Genomic DNA, 20,372 nt, shown 5'->3' on the forward strand with positions numbered 1-20,372 from the left:
ACGTCCCACACATTAAACGTCTTAAAGAAAAGTGTCTGAAAACAATGAAGCTAATGAAACTTCTATCCTAGACTATGTGGGGTAGTGACAGGAAGTGCCTAATGAATCTCTACAAGAGCCTCATCCGGTCACGATTAGATTATGGTGCCGCGGTATATAACTCTGCCGCCCCGAGTGCGCTAAAGATGCTAGACGCTGTTCACCATCTAGGTATCCGCTTAGCCTCGGGCGCTTTCAGAACAAGCCCGATTGAAAGCTTATATGCCGAATCCAATGAATGGTCTCTCCACCTACAGAGATCATACATCAGCGTTACATATTTCCTTAAAGTACGCTCTAATCCTGAACATCCATGTTTTGATACCGTTACCGATATGACGTGCGCTACACTTTTCAGCAACTGTCCCTCCATAAGACAGCCTTTTTCGCTGCGTGTGAAGGAGCTTAGCAATGAAATGCATGTCCCACTTCTCGAGCATCGCTTAATGCACATAATCAAGCTCTTACCTCCTTGGGAGTGGCAGGTGATACAATGTGACATATCCTTTATAAAAGTTACAAAGCACGCTCCTGAGGCCGAAATCAGAATGCATGTCCTAGAACTTCAGTACAAACACTCCTGCGCAGAGTTCCACACAGACGCTTCGAAGTCAAATGCCGGGGTATCCTATGCAGCCGTAGGCCCATCCTTCTCGGAATCCGATGTACTACATCCGGAAACAAGCATCTTTACGGCCGAGGCCTACGCATTACTCTCTGCCGTGAAGCATATAAGATCAAAACTTTCAAACGCAGCGATCTATACAGACTCTCTAAGCGTCGTGAAGGCCTTAATGTCACTTTACAAACATAAAAATTCCGTATTCGGTGTTATGTAAAGCGTACTCATCTAACCAGAATATCATAATATGCTGGGTCCCTGGCCATAGGGGAATCGAAGGTAACGTTCTCGTGGACGAGATGGCCAGGTCAATCACATCGCAAGCTGTTAACCCTACCGCTGATGTGCCTGTCACAGACCTGAGGCCTTTCTTACGAAATAAACTGCGAAATTACTTGCAGTGCACGTGGGACGCGCAAACAAATAACAAACTGCACGTTATAAAGCCTCAGTTAGGTCCTTGGCCCTCCCCAACAAAATCTCGGCGAACAGATGTCCTATTCTGTCGCCTCAGAATAGGACACACATTTGGGACCCATCATTTTCTACTTACTGGAAGTGAACCTCCAACCTGTGGTAGATGCGGTGAGAGGCTGACCGTCCTGCATGTCCTCTTGGAGTGTCGGAAAGCTGAACCTGAAAGAATGAAACATTTTCCGCTTGCATACCGTAATTACATCCCTCTACACCCGGCTATGTTTCTTGGTAAGGAACCGCTTTTCAACACCAAGGGAGTCCTCGATTTCTTAAAGGATGCAGTTCTACACGTTATAAGCCCATTAAATTCGTAGAGCATCCTCGCTCCAGAGGATGCCGCTGCGATAATTGTTTTGAATAGCACATGCCTCCAGGCCCTTGTGATTCAAGGGCTCTAAGGAGGTAGTAGTGCTCTAGCATTTCTTATAATCTGATATATTTTACCTATCGTATCATTCTTTTTATATGCATCTAAATGTTCATTGTACAAGTCATATGTCATCGCCATAATTTTATTATACAGATTTTACGTACTTTAGAGCGTATATTTTAAGGCCCCTTTACAGCCACGTCACACCAATTTCATAGTAGTCATAATTACACAGCAAGCTCATTACCACAGACATGGCGCTCTTTGGCCATACCTGGCCCTTGCGCCATAAAACCCCATACATCATCATCATCATCATACTTTCACCACTTTCTGAATTGCTCGACGGAGCACTGGACATTTCAGGCACAGTTGAAAGTGGATCAGCTGAGCTGTCAGAGCTTGATGACGTTGACTTGTGGGTCACTCCAAAAGAGTCCCTTTGAATCTCTGGCTCGAGACTGTCATCAATGCTTTGGATTTTTCGCATTTCATCGTCAAATGGGACAGGATGAAGTGAAGCACCTGATTTGTTGTTGTCACTTGCCTTTTTTTTCTGCCTCATTACTGTTTTATAGCGATTTCCACACCGCTGTGGCGTTTTGTTACATCCAAGAACCTCAGCCAAATCCTGTGAAACCTGCTCAAAAAGCATCTTTTTGTTTTTAAACTTTTTGAATGGGCCCACGTGCGGAAAGTACTTGTAATAGTAATCTAATAGCAGTTTGGTTTCTCCTGGTGTCCACTCGAGAGCTGATATATAAATGCGGATACTTTACTAAACATGTCGAATTCGTCAAGCAAATCAGGCAGCACAAGTTCGACACTAAATACAAAAACAGCGCTGAGACGGGACAACTGAGGAGGAGAGGCGCATTTTGATGAATGAGGACAAGCGCTGTCTCACTCCTCTTGCAGCGCCGTTTTTGTATTCAAAGATGTACTAACAGCTCAACTTTCCGTTTTACAAGCTGACCTCCGCCGCCTCTTTTCACTTCTGGCGCTGGCTGCTGTCCCCTCTCGCCCACGTCCGATGCAGCGGTGTTCTCTGCAAGTGAACATAAAAGTTGCAACTATAGAAAATGTACCGAGGTGCCTACTCTGTGCGACCTGAAATGATAAGGTCTTTCTTTCTTCAGATTACTAAGCGTCTGATGTTTGCGACGGACGAAGCATGTCATCAGCCCTTGCTGTGGGCAAAAATAAACAGGCTTGCTTTTATTGGTCAGATGCTGCACAGTAAAGCAGGCATATACAGTAATCTGAAGCATCAACAGAAAGAAGTGACTGTAAACCGCAGATTACAGTAGAGCAAGAAGGTGCGGCATTATCACGAGTAATGTTACAGTACGAATATTAACGGCTGCGTTCTCGCCCGTTGTTGCCTCACACGCCGCGACGTCCCCGGCCATTATCCTAAATACTCCATTCGCCGCAAACAATGGTAAGTAATAAAAGAAATTAATGAAAAGAATCCTCAAATATGTCCCCATGAATAGTAGTTATTGTCGCTTACCGTCGGGTATCTCGCCAACATTCTCAGGAGTGGCCAAGGCATCGATGACAGCTGTGGTGAGCACAGAATGAGATTGACGCTGCTATCTTTCACAGCTTATTTCTGGGAGAGACGACGCTTACCTGATGCTGCGGGTAGCGGTGACTCCTTTATCATGGTCATGAACAGCCGTTGTGCTTCTTCACCCATTGTCATGCTAAACACAGCGACGAACGCAAGGCCGCCACCAAATATGCTGCGCGCGCGCGACGGAATGCAGGCGGCAACGAGAGCGCGGGAAAAGTTTGGTCGCATGGCTCCTGACGTCACATCCTCCTCATCGCTGCGTTGCTCTCAGAGCAGCGTGAATGTTCCAGTCGCGAGACGTGAACCCGCGTCCCCGCTGCTCTGTCTGCTCGCTGCTCTTGCTCCTGTTCGCCCAATGGAAACCGGTAATAGAAAGCTTGGCGCAGCGCCAAAGAAAACGCTGTCGGACACATACGCGGATGCATGCGGAGAACTCTTGTGAAAGTGAACCTATATCCGAAAGCGATCGCCCGAGCACAGCTTTCCAAGCGTGCACGACGGAGCGCGTGCGTTTCTCGTTAGCGCATTGAGGACGATTGTACACACAAATGTTGTTTGCTTACCTGAAACATGATCCCTGCTGTCTTCGTCATTTATCGGAAGCTTGCTGCAAGCAAAAAGCGAACACAAACACCGTGCTACGCGGTGCGACGAAGCGAGCGCACGTTATCTGGGCGGCTGCCAAAACTCGAGTCCTGGCCGTGACGTCATCTGAAGCTGCTGCCAGGCGGCGCGCCATTCCTCTTTCTCGGGGCTAATAGCAGGCTGAAGCCACCGAAGCAGCGTGCAACCAACGGTACAACCCAGTTCGAAGATGGCGCCGACAAAGCGCAAAGCTGTATCGCTTGACACGAAGATGGATATTTTGCAGGACTCTGAACGCGGCTTCAAGGTGAGCGCCCTCGTGAGGAAGTATGAGCTCGCCCAATCGACGATATCAACCATCTTGAAAACTGATGATGATGATGATGTGTGGAGTTTTATGGCGCAAGGGCCAGGTGTGGCCAAAGAGCGCCATGTCTGTGGTAATGAGTTTGCGGTGTAATTATGATTGCTATGAAGTTGGTGTGAGGTGGCTGTAAAGAGGCCTTAAAATATACGCTCTAAAGTGCGTAAAATCTGTATGATAAAATTATGGCGATGACGTATGACTTGTACTATGAAAATTTAGATGCATATAAAAAGAATGATACGATAGGTAAAATATATCACGATTATAAGAAATGCCAGAGCACTACTGCCTCCTTAGAGCCCTTGAAGCACAAGGGCCTGGAGGCATGTGCTACGCAAAACAATTATCGCAGTGGCATCCTCTCGAGAGAGGAGGCGCTACGAATTCATGGGACTAATAACATGTAAGACGACATCTCTGAGGAAACCTAGGACTGTGTCTGTGTTAAAAAGCGGTTCTGGGCCGAGGAACATTACTGGATGAAGAGGGATGTGCTGTCTGTAAGCTAAGGAAAAATGTTTCATTCTTTCAGATTCGGCTTCCCGACACTCCAGAAGGACGTGGAGCACGGTCAGCCTCTCCCCGCATCTACCACAGGTTGGAGGTTCACTTCCAGTAAGCAGATAATTATGGGTGCCGAACGTGTGTCCTATTCTGAGACGACAGAATAGGACATCTGTTCGGCGCGATTTTGTAGTAGAGGGCCAGAATCCTAACTGTGGTTTTATCAGGTGGAGCTTATTATTCGTTTCCGCGTCCCACATGCGTTGCCAGTGGTCCCGCAATCTCCTTCGCAAGAAAGGCCTCAGATCTGTGACAGGCACCGCAGCGGTAGGGTTAAAAGTTTGCGATGCGATTGACGTGGCCATCTCGTCCGCCAGAACGTTACCCTCAATGCTCCTGTGGCCAGGCACCCAGCATATAATGATACTCTGGTTAGATATGTACGCTTTACACAAGACGGTGTAGAGTTCACTAAGTACAGGATTTTTGTGTGTATAGACTGACATCAAGGCCTTCACGACGCTTAGGGAGTCTGTATAGATCGCTGCTTTTGGAAGTTTTGATTTTCTTATATGCTTCACAGCAGAGAGTAATGCGTAGGCCTCAGCCGTAAATATGCTTGTTTCCGGATGCAGTACGTCGGATTCCGAGAAGGATGGGCCGACGGCTGCATAGGATACCCCGGCATTTGACTTCGAAGCGTCGGTGTAGAACTCTGCACAGGAATGCTTGTGCTGGAGTTCTAGGAAATGCATTCTGATTTCGGCCTCAGGAGCGTGCTTTGTAACTTTTATAAAGGATATGTCACACTGTATCACCTTCCACTCCCAAGGAGGTAAGAGCTTGATTGTGTGCATTAAGCGATGCTCGAGGAGTGGGACATGCATTTCATTGCTAAGCTCCTTCACACGCAGCGAAAAAGGCTGTCTTATGGAGGGACGGTTGCTGTAAAGTGTAGCGCACGTCATATCGGTAACGGTATCAAAAGATGGATGTTCAGGATTAGAGCGCACTTTAAGGAGATATGTAAAGCTAATGTATGATCTCTGTAGGTGGAGGGACCATTCATTTGATTCTACATATAGACTTTGTATGGGACTCGTTCTGAAAGCGCCAGTGCATGGCCAGTCGGATTCCTAGATGGTGGACAGGATCTAGGATCTTTAGTGCGCTCGGGGCGGCAGAGTTATATACTACAGCACCATAATCCAATCGAGACCGAATTAGGCTCTTGTATAGGTTCATTAAACACTTCCTATCACTACCCCATGTAGTCTGGGATAGAAGTTTCATTAAGTTCATTGTTTTTAGACATTTTTCTTTCAGATATTTAATGTGTGGAATGAAAGTGAGTCTGTAGTCAAGTATGATTCCTAGGAATTTGTGCTGTTTGCTGATAGGTATTCGTTGTCCACACAGTTCTAAGGAAGGATCCGGAACCAGGCCTCTCTTTCTTGTAAAAAGAACACAAGAGCTTTTGTTAGGATTGATCTTAAATCCATTCCTGTCTGCCCATGTTGACACTTTGTTCAGGCCATGCTGTACCTGTCTCTCGCAGACTGCGAGGTTACAAGATTTGAAAGCTATTTGAATGTCGTCTACATAGACAGAGTAAAAGATGGCGGGTGGTAGTGAAGAACGAAGCGTGTTCATCTTCACGATAAAGAGCGTGCAGCTGAGCACGCCTCCTTGGGGTACACCCGTTTCTTGCGTAAAAGGACGTGAGAGTGCATTGCCGACTTTTACCCGGAAGGTACGATTTGAGAGATAGCTTTCTATTATATTTAACATATTACCGTGGATGCCCATTTCTGACAGGTCTCTTAAGATTCCGTAACGCCACGTTGTGTCATACGCCTTTTCCATATCGAGGAATATGGATAGGCAGAACTGTTTATGTATAAATGCGTCCCGGATATTCCCTTCAACACGTACGAGATGATCAGTTGTGGAGCGCCCTTCTCGGAAGCCGCACTGATAAGGATCAAGCATTTTGCTCTGTTCAAGGAAATGAGTGAGTCGCCGATTTATCATTTTTTCAAACACCTTACAAATGCAACTTGTGAGGGCTATCGGGCGGTAACTTGCCACTGAGGAAGGGTCTTTGCCTTGTTTTAAAACAGGGACCACAATGGCTTCCTTCCACGCGGTTGGAAGGTAGCCTGCATCCCACATGGTGTTGAAAAGTGTGAGTAGTGTAAGTTGCGTGTCATTGTGTAAGTTTTTGAGCATTTCATACATGATTCTATCAGATCCTGGTGCGGAACTCTTGCATGCGCTCAAGGCAGCTTTCAACTCGGCAGCACTAAAAGGGCAATTGTACGGTTCATTCTGTCGGCATTTATTGATGAGTGGCTTGCATTCTTCTATTTGTTTATATTTCAGGAAGGATTGTGAATAATGATTTGAGCTTGATACACTCTCAAAGTGCTCCCCAAGTGAGTCGGCCTGATCTTTCAGTGTATCGCCCTGTGTATTTACTAGAGGGAGTGAGTATGTTTGCTGCCCTCTAATCTTGTTAACCCTGTTCCAGGCTTTGTCCTCATCTCTAAACGAGTTAATACTCGATAAAAACTTGTGCCAACTTTCTCTTCTGGCCTGCCGGCGGGTTCTCCTACCTTGGGATTTTATTTTTTTAAAGTTAACAAGATTCTCAGCGGTGGGAGAAGCTCGCAGCAACCCCCACGCCTTGTTCTGATTCTTACGGGCGGTCCGACATTCGCTGTTCCACCATGGTACACGTGGTTTGCATGCCAAACCACTTACTTCGGATATGCATTTTGACGCAGCATCTATTATGAATGCTGTAAGATAATCCACAGCAGCATCAATTTCTAAAGAAGACAGGTCAGCCCATGAGATGCTACAGAGAGTTCGAAATTTCTGCCAGTCGGCTGTGTCTATCTGCCACCTAGGAGCTTGTGGAGGATATTCGTTTTCTTTAGATGTTCTTATGAGTATGGGGAAGTGGTCGCTCCCGTAAGGATTGTTCATAACTTCCCATTCGAGTTCAGGCAGTATACAGGGGGAAACTAGGCTGAGGTCAATTGATGAAAATGTTCTGTTGGCGAGAGAATAATATGTGGGTGCCTTCTTATTCAGCAGGCATGCACCAGAAGAGAAGAGCAACTGTTCAACAAGACGACCTCGCGCATCTATACGAGAGTCGCCCCACAGGCTGTTGTGCGCATTGAAATCCCCAAGTACAACGTAAGGTTCTGGCAATTCATCTATGAAGGACTGAAATTCGTGTTTGCTTAGTTTGTAGTGTGGGGGTATATAAATCGAGCAAATAGTGATAAGTTTGTTTAGCAAAACAATTCGAACCGCCACTGCTTCAAGGGCCGTTCGTAGCTGTAAAGGTTGACATGCTATGCTCTTTTGGATTACAATTGCAACACCTCCCGATGATGCGATTGCATCATCGCGATCTTTGCGAAAAGTAACATGCTGTCGGAGAAAGTTTGTGTGTTGTGATTTTAGGTGTGTTTCCTGTAGACACAGCACTTTTGGATTGTGTTTGTGTATAATCTCTTGCACATCATCAAGGTTCCTAAGAAGACCTCTGACATTCCATTGAATGATTTGTGTATCCATATTTAATGTAAATAAGTGCTGTGTGTACGGAAAGGGAGGCGATGCCTTAGGTTACAGAGCTCTTTCGAGGCCCTGTAACGAGGGTTCTGCCCTTTCTGGAGCGGTCGAGAGAGCCTCGCCGCTCCTTAGGCGTTTGGTGCGCCTTGAGGACAGGTGTTGTGTCCATTGCCTCTTGTGAGGTGCCGGACACGTGCTCTTGCGAGCGAGAAGTTACCAGGGAAGGTCCCGCCTTGGAGGGCAAGACCCCTGCGCCCACCAGCCCGGAGGTCGATGGGGCACCCTGCGGGATTTGGCTGCGCCGGCTGTTGCCAGCGCTGGAAGGGGCCGGGGATGTTGGCGCAGCCTCGGCTGTGCCCACCTTCGGGGTCGATGGTCCCCTCTGCTGTGTTGACGGAGCAGCGCTAGCTGCAACCGCCGCGGGGGCAGATGGCGTAGCTGCCGACTCACTGCCTGTGGGTCGGACAGCCGCCGGAGGCCTTTGTGACGCTGCCCCCTTACGCGCCACATCGGCAAAGCTGCTCTTAGACAGGTATGACACCCGCCTACGTGCCTCTTTGAAAGATATGTTTTCTTTGACTTTGATTGTCACAATCTCTTTTTCTCTTTTCCAGGACGGGCAGGACCGCGAGTATGCGGCATGCTCGCCTTCACAGTTGACACAATGTGGAGTGTTCTGGCACGTTTCGGAAGAATGTTCTTTGTCACTGCACTTGGCACATGTCAGCCGGCCTCGACAGTTCTGTGAACTGTGGCCGAACCTTTGGCACTTAAAGCATCTAAGAGGATTGGGCACGTATGGCCTAACATGTAGTTTAATATAACCGGCCTCGATGGACTCGGGGAGGACACTAGAACCGAAAGTGAGAATCAGGTGTTTCGTCTTGATCTCTTTACCATCTCGCCTCATCTTAATTCGCTTAACATTTATGACATTCTGTTCGCTGAAGCCCTCCAAGAGTTCAGCCTCAGTGAGCTCCATCAAGTCATCGTCAGAGACAACACCACGGGTGGTGTTCATCGTGCGGTGCGGGGTTATAATTATTTGGGTTTCCCCAAATGAAACTAGTGTTGACAATTTTTCATATTGTTTTTGATCGCGGAGCTCCAAGAGGAGATCACCGCTTGCCATCCTCGACGCCTTATATCCAGGACCAAAGACTTCAGTCAATGACTTCGAAACAAGAAAGGGTGAGATAGTTCTTACTGGTTTATCTGGTTTTTCAGAGTGGATCACATGAAAACGAGGGAAAGATTCTTTTTGCCGTCCAAAAAACTGGAATACTTCATCGGTGCGCCCTCTTTTTTGAGGGCGATCAGGAAGCGGAGGAAAGGATGTTGCCATAAAGGAATTTAATTTTCGGCAATAACGCCAGCCACCCACCATGGAGTCCTACAAGGGGACGCTACAGGGACTGTAAGAACAGGTCCTGCAAACGCCAGCTGTACGTCATCACTATAACCGAATATGAAATAACCTAGGTTGGCTAATCACACAAGGTTAACCCTTGCTGCCTGGAAAATTTGGAAGTAAGCGGAAGGAAGGAGAAGACAGGAAAGATGAAAAGTGAGGGAAAGACGAAGGCTGGAGGGAGAGAGAGACAGGAAAAGGCAACTACCGATTTCCCCCGGGTGGGTCAGTCCGGGGGTGCCGTCTATGCGAAGCAGAGGCCAAAGGGGTGTGTTACCTCCGCCGGGGGGCCTTAAAGGTCCACACACCCAGCATCAGCTCAACCCCCAGGATCCCCCTTTCCCCAGACACGGCTAAGCCGCGCACGGCTACACGCGGAAGGGTCCAACCCTCGTGTGCTCGGGTACGTGGTGTCGCAACACACCAAACGCCTGCTGACGCAGACGCCCCTGCGGGGATCTTGAAAACTGGGAGCACCGCGATTGTGAAGGCAGGAGCTATCAGCGGTCATGCCGATCAGCGGAAAAGGGTTAGAGACCCTTTGTACGCCGATGTTAAAGAGGCGCTTTACCAGTAGTTCATCACAACCCGCCCGCATAATGTGCCTATTAGTGGGCCAATACGTGCCACAAAAGCGAAAAACTTCGGTTTTCTTCTGGGATGCCCAAATATTGAGCCTGGAGGAGGCTGGATTCAGTGCTTTAAAGAGTGGCACGGAATCGTTTACAAAAACGTGGTAGGGGAAGCGACGTCTTTGGACATACAGGCAAAGCAGCAGTGGCTGCAGACAAAGCTGCCCGGCGTGCTGAAGCGCTACGCGGAGGACGTATATAATTGCGGCGAAAATACTCTGTTTTTTCACATGTTACCGTCGAAGACTCACGCTCTTAAAGGAGATCGATGCCCAGGCGGGAAGCACTCGAAACTTAGTGTGACCGTGTTGCTGTGCGTTAGCATGGACAGGAGCCATTGTCTCAAGCCTTTCATGATTGGGCGATCAAAGAAGCCAACATGCTTTAAGAATCAGCACATCCCGGCCCGCTATCGCAGCAATAAGAAGGCGTGGATGACCCGCGACCTGTTTGAAGAATGGCTGCTCGAGTTCGACAGTATGATTGAAGGCCAAGGAAGAAAAGTAGTGTTGCTACTTGACAACTGTAGCGCACACAGCATTAGCCCGAAGCTAACGTCTGTCGAATTGATGTTTCTGTTTTTGAATACTACAGTGGGCCTGCAGCCATTGGACACTGGTGTGATCGCCAACTGAAGTTCTGTATCAGCGGCGCATGCTGGAGTGGCCAATTTCAGCCATTGACCGCGTCGGGTCATGCAGACGGGCCCCCTGACCTGAAGATCAACCTTCTGAAAGCCAGGCGCTTCATTTATGGTGCGTGGTATGAAGTAAAGCACTCAACCATATACAACAGCTTCAAAAAGGCGGGCTTTATGCGTCAGGACGAACTTCCCCAACCCACTGAGACCAACACGGTGGAAGCCGCTGAAATAACCGAGCTCTGGGAGCGCGTTCCTACTGATGACATAGGTGGTGCGTCGATGGAGTTTTTGACTGCAGACAGTGCTACCTCGTTCTGTGATGAGGTCACCGACGAGGCGATCGCCAAAGTTGTGCTGTCTCGACAGACAGCAAAGTTGTGCGACCGTGGCGACGGCAGCAGGGACAGTGACAATGAGATTGACAGTGTCTCCTTGACCCCGACCTCGATCAACTCCTTAATTGATTTTCTGCATGCTAAAATTGCCGCCAGTGTTCACGCAGCAGCTGGAATCCATGCACACCGCGGTTGTGAAGCTGAAGCTGCCGCAAGAGCAAGTGCAGATTTCGGACTATTTCGGCGCGCCTAACGCTCGTCACGGTCATTGGCGCTAGAAATAAAGTTTGTTTTTCCCAGCCTACTTTCTACATCTTCTATTCTTTAGAGCAAGTGGCGAATTCGAGTTCGGAGCTGCAAAGGTACGTTCAGCATTTAAAAATTTTTTTTTTAATAACTGCAGTCCAGCTATAACGATCACCGGTTATAATGATCATACTTTTCATTTTTCTCGATATCATTTTAAGTGGACTGCACTGTATATGCGTTTTGCTATTGTTGGCGCGGCTCAGTGGCCTTCCCAGCAGATTTAAGTTGATGCGTGCCTTTCCTCATTCAAGCTGTGATAGTTGATGCATTATTATTATGCCCTGTGTTGCTGAATATCTCTATTCTGGCAGACCGGTTAGTGGTGGTGCCTTCTGCACCATCAATTGAAGGGCGAAACTGGCAGCGCAATAGCCGAGCGAAGACAAAAGCCACAAAACGAGCCCGCTCCGCGAAGAAGCAAGCGCCCCGGACATCCCACCGCAGCGCACGCAGAAGGGTACGCTCCCCCGCAATGATGACGGTGAGGACAGCCCGGGGTGAAAGCCAGCTGGGGGAACGAAACCAACCACCCCCACTAGGGTGTCGGAATCATCTTGTTTGTATTTTTTTTTTAGTGGCGTGAAGACCGCCGAAGAGACCACTGTGTCACCAGTTTTGTAAATAATTGTGCATAGTTCGACGGCCTCAGGGAGGCGGAGCGCCATAACATTGCTGGTATTCCAGCGGGCGCATGGGCCGGATACAGCGTGTGTCGCTGTTGCCCCGGGTAGATTCGCTCTGCAGGGTCACAACGAGCTCGGCCAATGAAGATCGCGTGCCACCCGCTAACACTGCAATGTGAGAGCTGCGTTTAAGGTGGTAACCCCCGGCGCCACAGAAACGCGATTTAGCACCACTCCGACAAGTATCGTACAGTCATCAGAGTGCCAAGGTTATCTTTAAAATTGATTATCTCTGAGACTTGGCCCTGCGTGGAGCGACTTCACGTCTATCGCCGAACCTTCCACGTCTGTTCATTATAGACATCGTGCAGTCGAAATATATTTTCATTGGTGTCGCGGATGGACAGTGCATCCGTGAAAGGAATTTCCGCTAGCGTCAAAGTCCTATGTCATCGCGCTAGTGAAGACCACATTTACTGTGTCCTGCTGAACTCAGACGGAGTAAACACTTATACTGAGACGAGGCTTGCCCATGAGAGTCCCCAATTTTAGATCAGCCATCCATTTCTCTTCAAAACGCAATCAGCGATCCATTTCGCTGAAATCAGGCAGGTTGTTCTCCGTCTTTATCTGTCCTTGTTTTCCTTTGTTCAGTGTTTCTTTGTTAGGCTACTTGTTTCTCTGTGTTTTACCTAGCCTTCTTCGTTTTGCTTTCGTGTATGTTTCCTTGGGTATATTTTGTTTTGCTTTTATGTTAATTTCTTCGTATCTATGTGGTCTGTGTTCTGAGAAAGTTTCACGTGCGTTTTCACTGCCGTGTTGCGCCAACGAGCGATGTCGACCTGGATGGAGGCCTGGCGAAGGCGGGGCTGTGGATCAGGCGGTGCGGCCACGATTGGCGCAGATCATGGCCGTACCATGGAGGAGACACCGCCAGAAGCTGTTGCTAGACGTTGTTGAAGTGGCTTGAAGTCACATGCGTGGCATGTGGCCTTGGTGTTTGGACTCCCCGAAGATTTCGAAAATTTTTCACGTGGACATTCTTTGTACGTCTTCTGAACCATTTATTTTGTATTTTGTTTTGATTGATGGTATAGGCCAAAGTTTTGTTAATTTACCTTGTTCGCGTTTGTGTCCGAATGTCTTTATGTCTCTAAGAGCTTGTCTTTTATTGTTACTCTTACCTTTTCTTCAGTGGATGCTCTTATTGTGCATGTTCACGTTAAAGCGTGGGTTCGTGTACTCTTTTTGTTGCTGTTGTGTACCTCAGACGTCCCTATTTGATTTATCCTAATGGCTTGCTCTCCTTCCTGTGATATTATATTTATTTATATTTTGGAAGCTGGTGATCTTAAGTTCTAGCTGCCAATGGATAGCTCCCGTATTACATTGTAATGACTATTTCTTTGTTCATTGTTTTCTTTTTTGGCTGGCAGCGGAGCGACCAGCCTTGTATTGGTAGGGGGCATTTAAAGGGGGAGGGATGTGGGTTTTTGGGCTCTTGCGGTGGTTGTGTGGAGTCGTTGCATTGCGTTTCCGGGGGCTCCGTGTCCCTCTCCTCCTTGCCTGGACGGGGTGGCAGCGGGTCATAAAACACTGTCGCTCTGCTGCCATCCCGCCCACGGGAAGGTCAACGGGCTTCACCCATTGGCCGACATTTTGGCAGGATTCGGGCCCTGCTTGCGTGTGCTCCAGGGACGCGAGCACAAGACGGGGCCCGGGGAGACCACATCGGAGCGTATGTGTTCCTCTCTGCCAGCGGCGGCCCCTTTTGTCCGCCGCCGGCCGATGGTTACTTCGGCTCAGCGGGTGCGTGCACTCTCCGTTGTCTCGATGCTCTGAGGCAGCGTCTTCCGAACGTGTCCCCGTCTGTTGTTTCTTTCTATTTCCATTTTCTCTGCTGTGGGGCACGCGATGGCAGGCGCTGACCGAAGGATAGGCAGCCTCTCAGTGCTCGGTTCTTTGTTCTCTGTCGCAGTGTGCCGTTAGCGGCCACCGGCGACTGGTGTCTGCATCGAATCCCAGCTTAATAAATGTTATTTCTTCTTTCCTGAGTATCACGCCTAGGGTCTCCCTTGCTCCGCATGCGGTCTCACTTTCCCCTACCTGGGGCCGCTGGGGCACGTACGCACGCAGCGTCGCGTCGGCACATGGAGCGCGCCGGAGCAGGTGCTGACGCGGCGCTGTATACATGGCAGCTCAGAGTGCTTAAACCCGCAGTGATCATCCGGCATGCGCGATATCAGATCATACGCGCAGTGAGCGTAGCGAGGAGACCACAACCTCTACGCAGTGTCCATATCGCTGTCATCTTCACTTTGGGCACTTGTGAAGCAACGCTGGACAAGGTGCCTTTGATGGTGGGTACCCAGAAGTGAGTCAGGTTCATACAATTTCACACTTGCATCTTCAGGCTCTGGTTCATCGCCATTAGGGATTGGTTCCCGCCAAGTGCAAGCAATGTTGTGCAGTGCGGCCCATGCGGTGATAATTGCAACCGTCCGCTCTGTCAGCGTTTCCAGCTTTGTCCTGAGCCATGCAAAACGTCTCTTCCAGAGTCCAAAAGCCCGCTCAATGGAAAGCCTTTTTCTAATGTGACCTCTGTCACACTGACTACGTCTAGTAGAAACAGGTATTTGTGACTATTTTGCTCCAGTGGAGAAGCTCAACTGAATTTAGGGTTGATAAAAAACTGCTTGTCTGTTTTTGCGGGAACCTGGGGGGTTACAGAGCATCGGGCTTCAGCTGATCACTATGCGAGAAAAAAACGACTATGAGCTACGCATAAAAGCGCAAGAAATTGAAAAACAAAAAATTGAAAATGAAGCACGGCGTCTTGCTCTAGAGGAGCGCAGGTTGGACTTAGAGGAGAGAAAGCATGAGCTTGAAGTGAGACGTTATAAACATGAGAAGCTGCTTGAGAACGTAGAGAGGATGTTCAACGAACAGACTCAAGCAATCTGATTTCTTCAGCGCAAATCGCGCACAACATTAATACCCAGAAAACTGTCCTGGTAAAATGTTGTACACCTTGTACTTGAATAAATCTCCATCGGTGCCTTCAGGTTCCTCTAGTGGTAGTGTGACCGCTGGTACTGGAGAAGCTGGCGCGTCTATGGTGGCTGTAGGTGGTCCAGCTTGCACCACATTTGGCAAAGATGTTGAGGAGCAGGCGAGATCTGCAGCAGTTGGGGCCGTTCTCCGCTTCTTAATTCTAAGAAAAATGTGCACTGTAACTTCTCTAGATAATCGCAATGCAGGCTGGTATTGAACGTGAAAATGTCTGTCTAAGTAGGGGGGGGGGCACTGCGACTAAGTTTTCAACAGTTGCAATCAGCAATGTTTAGCTCACGCTGACACAGCACGCACGGACTGAGGTGCTGTAGTAGAACTGCTTTAGATTGGAACAATCTCGTTTACAGCCAACAGGTCCATATCATGAATCTGCTCCCCCTTCTCTCCCTGTCAGGGTCTGGTGAAAGACCAAAACAAACACGCGAAAACTAATGACTGCCAGATCTCTTGCGACGAGAATAAATAAACTTGATTTTTTTCTGCATGCAAATTTGTCCCCATGCTGCACATTTCGGGCGTTTATTCACCTCTGTAATGACTACATGCACTGCTCTTTAATCCCCAGTATGCGCCACTCAAAGTGTGTGTGCACTTGGCCAGCTCGTCTGTGTGACATCACTACGCTTTTATTTTTTTGCGGAATTATGGTGTAAGCCAAGCTATGCTCTAGCGACCTCTCAAAGCTTCCGAGTGCCATATGGCCACCCCGACGTACTACCGTATTTACTCGCATAATAGGTGCACTCGCATAATAGGCGCACCCTGAACTTGGCACTGTGATCAGTACCGCATTTACACGATTGCAAGCCGACGCCCTCCTGCCCCTCCATCTCGGGTGAAAAAAAAAAACAAAAAAAAACGCACGCACATTCCACAGCCCAAGCTTATCAACGCATTTGCTGGACTACTAGTCTCATTAGTGTTGCTGCCGTCGCAGCTGCTGAGGACCCACAGCACATACAACATCGCCTTCCCCGAACCGCCCCCCTCCCTGAACCGCCGCGAAGCCAGCGAGCACGACGACTTAACACGTCTGTAGAAACAAAAAAAGAAAAAGAAATGCATCAACGAGCGAAAAATAGTTCTTCCATCAACCATCGATAACACCCCCCTCCCCTTCAAACCGCCGCGCGGATGTAAGCTTTTCGCTACGTTCGCTACCTTCGCTTGGAAAGCTGGGCGACTCGGCACAAGCGACAGTGCCATTGCCATCAATGCTCTACACAGGCTGGGGAGTTAGCCTGGGGAGTGATCACAAACGAATCAAAATCAGCTTCGGAAGGACAGCACCACTGGTAGAAACTAAAGAAAGGAAAGGTATGAGCAAATTGAATGACAGGCAGCTACAAGAAGTGGCGAAAAACATTGAAAGCATGGTATCCAAGCAACCGCAAAGGGCATGGGCATACGACGACTTAATAGGTATTTTTAAACGAGAGCTAGAGAAGGGACAGATTAGGAAACTAGGAAGTAAGCAGGGAAGACATAAACCAAAAAGCTGGTGGGAGCGAGAAGTTAAGGAGGCCATAGAGCAACGCAAAGATGCGTGCAGAAAACACAGAGCAGCAAAGCAAAGGGGAGCCACGCCAGAAGAGGTGGAGTCAAAATGGGAGGATTACCTTGCAATGAAAAGAGAAGCATTGGCATTAATTCAAGCCAAGATAGCAAAAGTTGGGGTACAGTGGTTGTTCGAGATACGGAAGAAAGACAGAAATGCACCTGAGAAATTTTGGGAACACATAAGGCAACAGAGTAAGAAGACAGAGGTGGTTCAGCACTCACTGACCACACCAGAAGGCACAAAGGTAGAGGGAGAGGAAGCTCAGGAATATATTAGGTTAACAATAGAGGCAGCATTTGCAGAGCCAGTGGGTAGCGAAATGGAGAACAATGAAAACAGCAGGACAGAATTAGAGGAGGAGTACAGAGGGATGACAAGTAAGGAATGGGACAGAATTGAACACAAGGTCCCCGTGGGAACAGCGACAGGACCTGATGGCATACCTATGAAATTGATAAGCATATTAGGCCAGAAAAGTAAATTAAAATTACCACAACTTATTGAACAAATAGTAGTAGGGGGAGATGTCCCACAGGACTGGAAATCAAGCAGAATGATATTAGTTTACAAAGGTAAGGGAAGCAAGGACAACATTAAATCCTACAGGCCAATAACTGTCACATCAGTCATATACAGAGTAGCAATGCAGATGGTGAAAAAGAGAACGGAGGAATGGGCAGAACGTGAAGAGATCTTGGGAGAACTGCAGAATGGATTTAGAAGGAACAGAAGGCTAGATGATAATTTATTTGTTATAACACAGTGCATAGAGATAGCGGCAGCCAGGCAGAAACCGCTATGGATAGCTTTTTTAGACATTAGAGGAGCCTATGATAATGTAAACTGAGAAAAGTTATGGAGCCAGTTGAGGGAATATGGTCTAGATAGAAAGATGATTAAGTTCCTACAACAAGTTTATACAGATAATGAGGTAGAGATAACATGGGAGGGGGAAACTACAAAGCCAGCTAAAATAAGAAGAGGTCTCAGGCAGGGCTGTCCATTGTCGCCTCTGCTTTTTATGATTTACGTGAGCCAAATGGAAAAGAGACTAGAACAGAGCACAATAGGAACCGACATAAGCTATATGCTGGAAGGGCAGAAGGTAGCTCAAGTACTAGCCGGACTGATGTACGCAGATGATATTGTACTGCTTGCTGACACCCGAGTAGGGCTACAGGAACTAATGAGCATATGTGGAGAGGAGGGAGAAAAATTGGGACAGCAATTCAGTAAAGAGAGGTCTGGGATAATAGTATACAATGAAGAAAGGGGGGAACCATTGGTAATACAAAGCACTAGGATTGATCATGTTGAAAAATACAAGTATTTGGGCATGTGGCTAAACGAGGGCAAAAAGTACTTGGAAGAACAGGAAAAAATTATGATCGAAAAAGTGAAAAGGAACTAAGCTGTAATGAAACACAAGGCACTTTGGAACTATAATAGGTACGAGGTGGTTAGGGGCGTATGGAAAGGGGTTATGGTACCTGGCCTCACATTCGGAAATTCAGTACTGCGCATGAAATCAGAAGTTCAGGCATGCATGGAAACGAGACAGAGAAGTGTAGGCAGGTTGGCCTTAGGAGCACACGGGAACACCCCTAATGAGGGAGTGCAGGGGGACATGGGATGGACGTCATTCGAAGGTAGAGAGGCAATAAGTAAACTAAAATTTGAACAGAGACTCCCAGCACTGGAGGAAAAAAGGTGGGCAGGAAAAGTGTACAAATATCTATACATGAAAAGTTTGAACACAAAGTGGACACTCAGAACGAGGAAGCTGAGGGATAGATACCTACAGTCGAGGGAGGGGGTCCAACGTGGTTCTAGTGTGGGAAAGGAGGTGAAGGAGGCGGAAAGAAAAATGTGGGAAGAAAGAATGCTCGGAAAGCCAGCGCTATCCATGTATAGGTCACAAAAACAGGAGATTAAGAGAGAGCTCTTATTTGATAACTCGCGGGGCAGCTCACTATTATTCGAAGCTAGGACGGGGGTTTTGAGAACTAAAACATACAGGGCTAAATTTGAAGACGTGGACCTTTGGTGCACAGCTTGCGGAGCCGAAATGGAGACCACAGAGCATATAGTGCTGAGATGCACAGACCTTCGCCCGACCCTGGCAGAGGGAACAGTGGTAGATGTGGAAGGAGCATTGGGTTTTCCCGGGGAACGAGGGCAAATAGACGAGAAAAGAGTGGCAGTAACGAAGGGGAGGCCAGGGGATTGGTGGAGGAAGTCAAGGGAGAGATAATACCATAAATCGGGGAGATAATGTTTCCTATACTTTTTAGATAGTTATTTTGGGGGAGGAGGGGAGTGAAAACTAGTTTAAGGAGAAGAGGATAGGAGGAGGAGGGGGAGAAAAAGGCTAGGTGGCGCAAGCCGCCGCCCGTTACAAAGGGTGTAGCCGCCATCCATCCATCTATCCATCCATCCATCCATCCATCCATCCATCCATCCATCCATCCATCCATCCATCCAGGCTGACACAGGCAAAGAAAAGGCAAAACGCCACATCTCGCCATTTTGCAAGCGCTGTGCAGTTCGTGTGGTCGCGTGTTCCGCAATGGGCAAGTACGGCAGCTACACGGCTGCATTCAAACTGAAAGCTGTGCAGTATGCACTCGAGCATGGAAACCGTGCTGCAAGCAGGAATTTCAGTGTCGGTGAAACAAGCATTCGCTACTGGCGAGGTCAGCAAGAAAAACTTCAGGCCACAAAGAAGTCGCGACGGGCCTTCCGCGGTGCAAAGTCGGGAAAGTATCTGCAAGTGGAAGATCAACTAGTTCAACACATACGGAGCCTTCGACAGGACGGCTGTGCAGTGTCTCTCGACATAGTGCAGAATTGTGCGAGCGCAGGGCATCGAAGTGAAAGACTTGAAAGCAAGCTCCAGATGGACAATGCGCTTCATGCGACGCCACGGACTTACCCTGAGGAGGCGCACAACGTTGTGCCAGCGCTTGCCCTCAGCATACGAGGACAAGGTACTCGAGTTCCACCGTTTCGTCATACGGCTCCGGCAGCAAAAAAACTTCATTTTGTCACAGATAGGTAATGCAGATCAGACTCCTCTCTGTTTTGACATGCCGAGAAATACAACAGTAGAGGAAAAAGGTGCACAAAGTGTGCTTATTCGAACATCTGGCGCAGAAAAACAAAGGTGTACTGTCATGTTGGCAGTGACTGCGGATGGGCGCAAACTACCGCCTTATGTTACTTTTAAGAGAAAGACGCTCCCAAAGGGAAATTTCCCTCGAGACATCTAAGTGAGGGTCCAAGAGAAAGGTTGGATGTCCGCGGAATTGATGGTGGACTGGGTCAAGACCGTCTGGGGCTGGCGGCCGGGCGGCCTGTTGTATCCGGCCATGCTCGTTTTAGACAGTTTTCGCGGGCATCTTGTAGAACGTGTACGAGAAAAGTTGTCAGAGCTGCGCACAGATATTGCCGTGATTCCGGGAGGCCTCACTTCCGTGCTGCAACCTTTGGACGTTTCCCTTAATAAGCCTTTTAAAGACAACATTCGAAGGCTGTACACCAATTGGATGGCTGGAGGACAGCGTCAACTAACCCCCAGTGGCAAAATTAAGAGGCCGCCTATGGAAATGTTGTGCGAATGGATAGTGGAAGCTTGGCGAGA

General features: G+C 48.3%; 1 protein-coding gene and 1 long non-coding RNA gene across 3 annotated transcripts in view; both read right to left on the reverse strand.

Annotated features, from left to right (window-relative positions):
- LOC142579815 (uncharacterized) overlaps positions 1-20,372 on the reverse strand; it is a 160,660-nt gene that overhangs the window by 18,656 nt on the left and 121,632 nt on the right. The window lies entirely within an intron of this gene.
- On the reverse strand, positions 1,143-3,371 carry LOC142577964 (uncharacterized). The gene is made up of 4 exons (XM_075687392.1): positions 3,147-3,371; positions 3,025-3,075; positions 2,485-2,556; positions 1,143-1,297 (listed from the first exon to the last, which is right to left on the reverse strand). Exons 1-4 carry the CDS (start codon positions 3,316-3,318, stop codon positions 1,200-1,202), a joined length of 393 nt encoding a protein of 130 aa, XP_075543507.1. The 5' UTR covers positions 3,319-3,371; the 3' UTR covers positions 1,143-1,199.

The sequence above is a fragment of the Dermacentor variabilis genome, chromosome 4, assembly GCF_050947875.1.
Source record: "Dermacentor variabilis isolate Ectoservices chromosome 4, ASM5094787v1, whole genome shotgun sequence".
In the NCBI taxonomy this organism is placed as follows: domain Eukaryota; kingdom Metazoa; phylum Arthropoda; class Arachnida; order Ixodida; family Ixodidae; genus Dermacentor; species Dermacentor variabilis.

Excerpts from the sequence above, each read along its gene's own strand:
- LOC142577964 (XM_075687392.1), bottom strand. The coding sequence starts at position 3,318 with ATGCGACCAAACTTTTCCCGCGCTCTCGTTGCCGCCTGCATTCCGTCG. Across the intron at positions 2,557-3,024 it reads TGTTGGCGAGATACCCGACG|AGAACACCGCTGCATCGGAC; the intron begins GTAAGCGACAAT and ends GTTCACTTGCAG. Across the intron at positions 1,298-2,484 it reads AGTGAAAAGAGGCGGCGGAG|GTTCAGCTTTCCGACACTCC; the intron begins GTCAGCTTGTAA and ends TCATTCTTTCAG.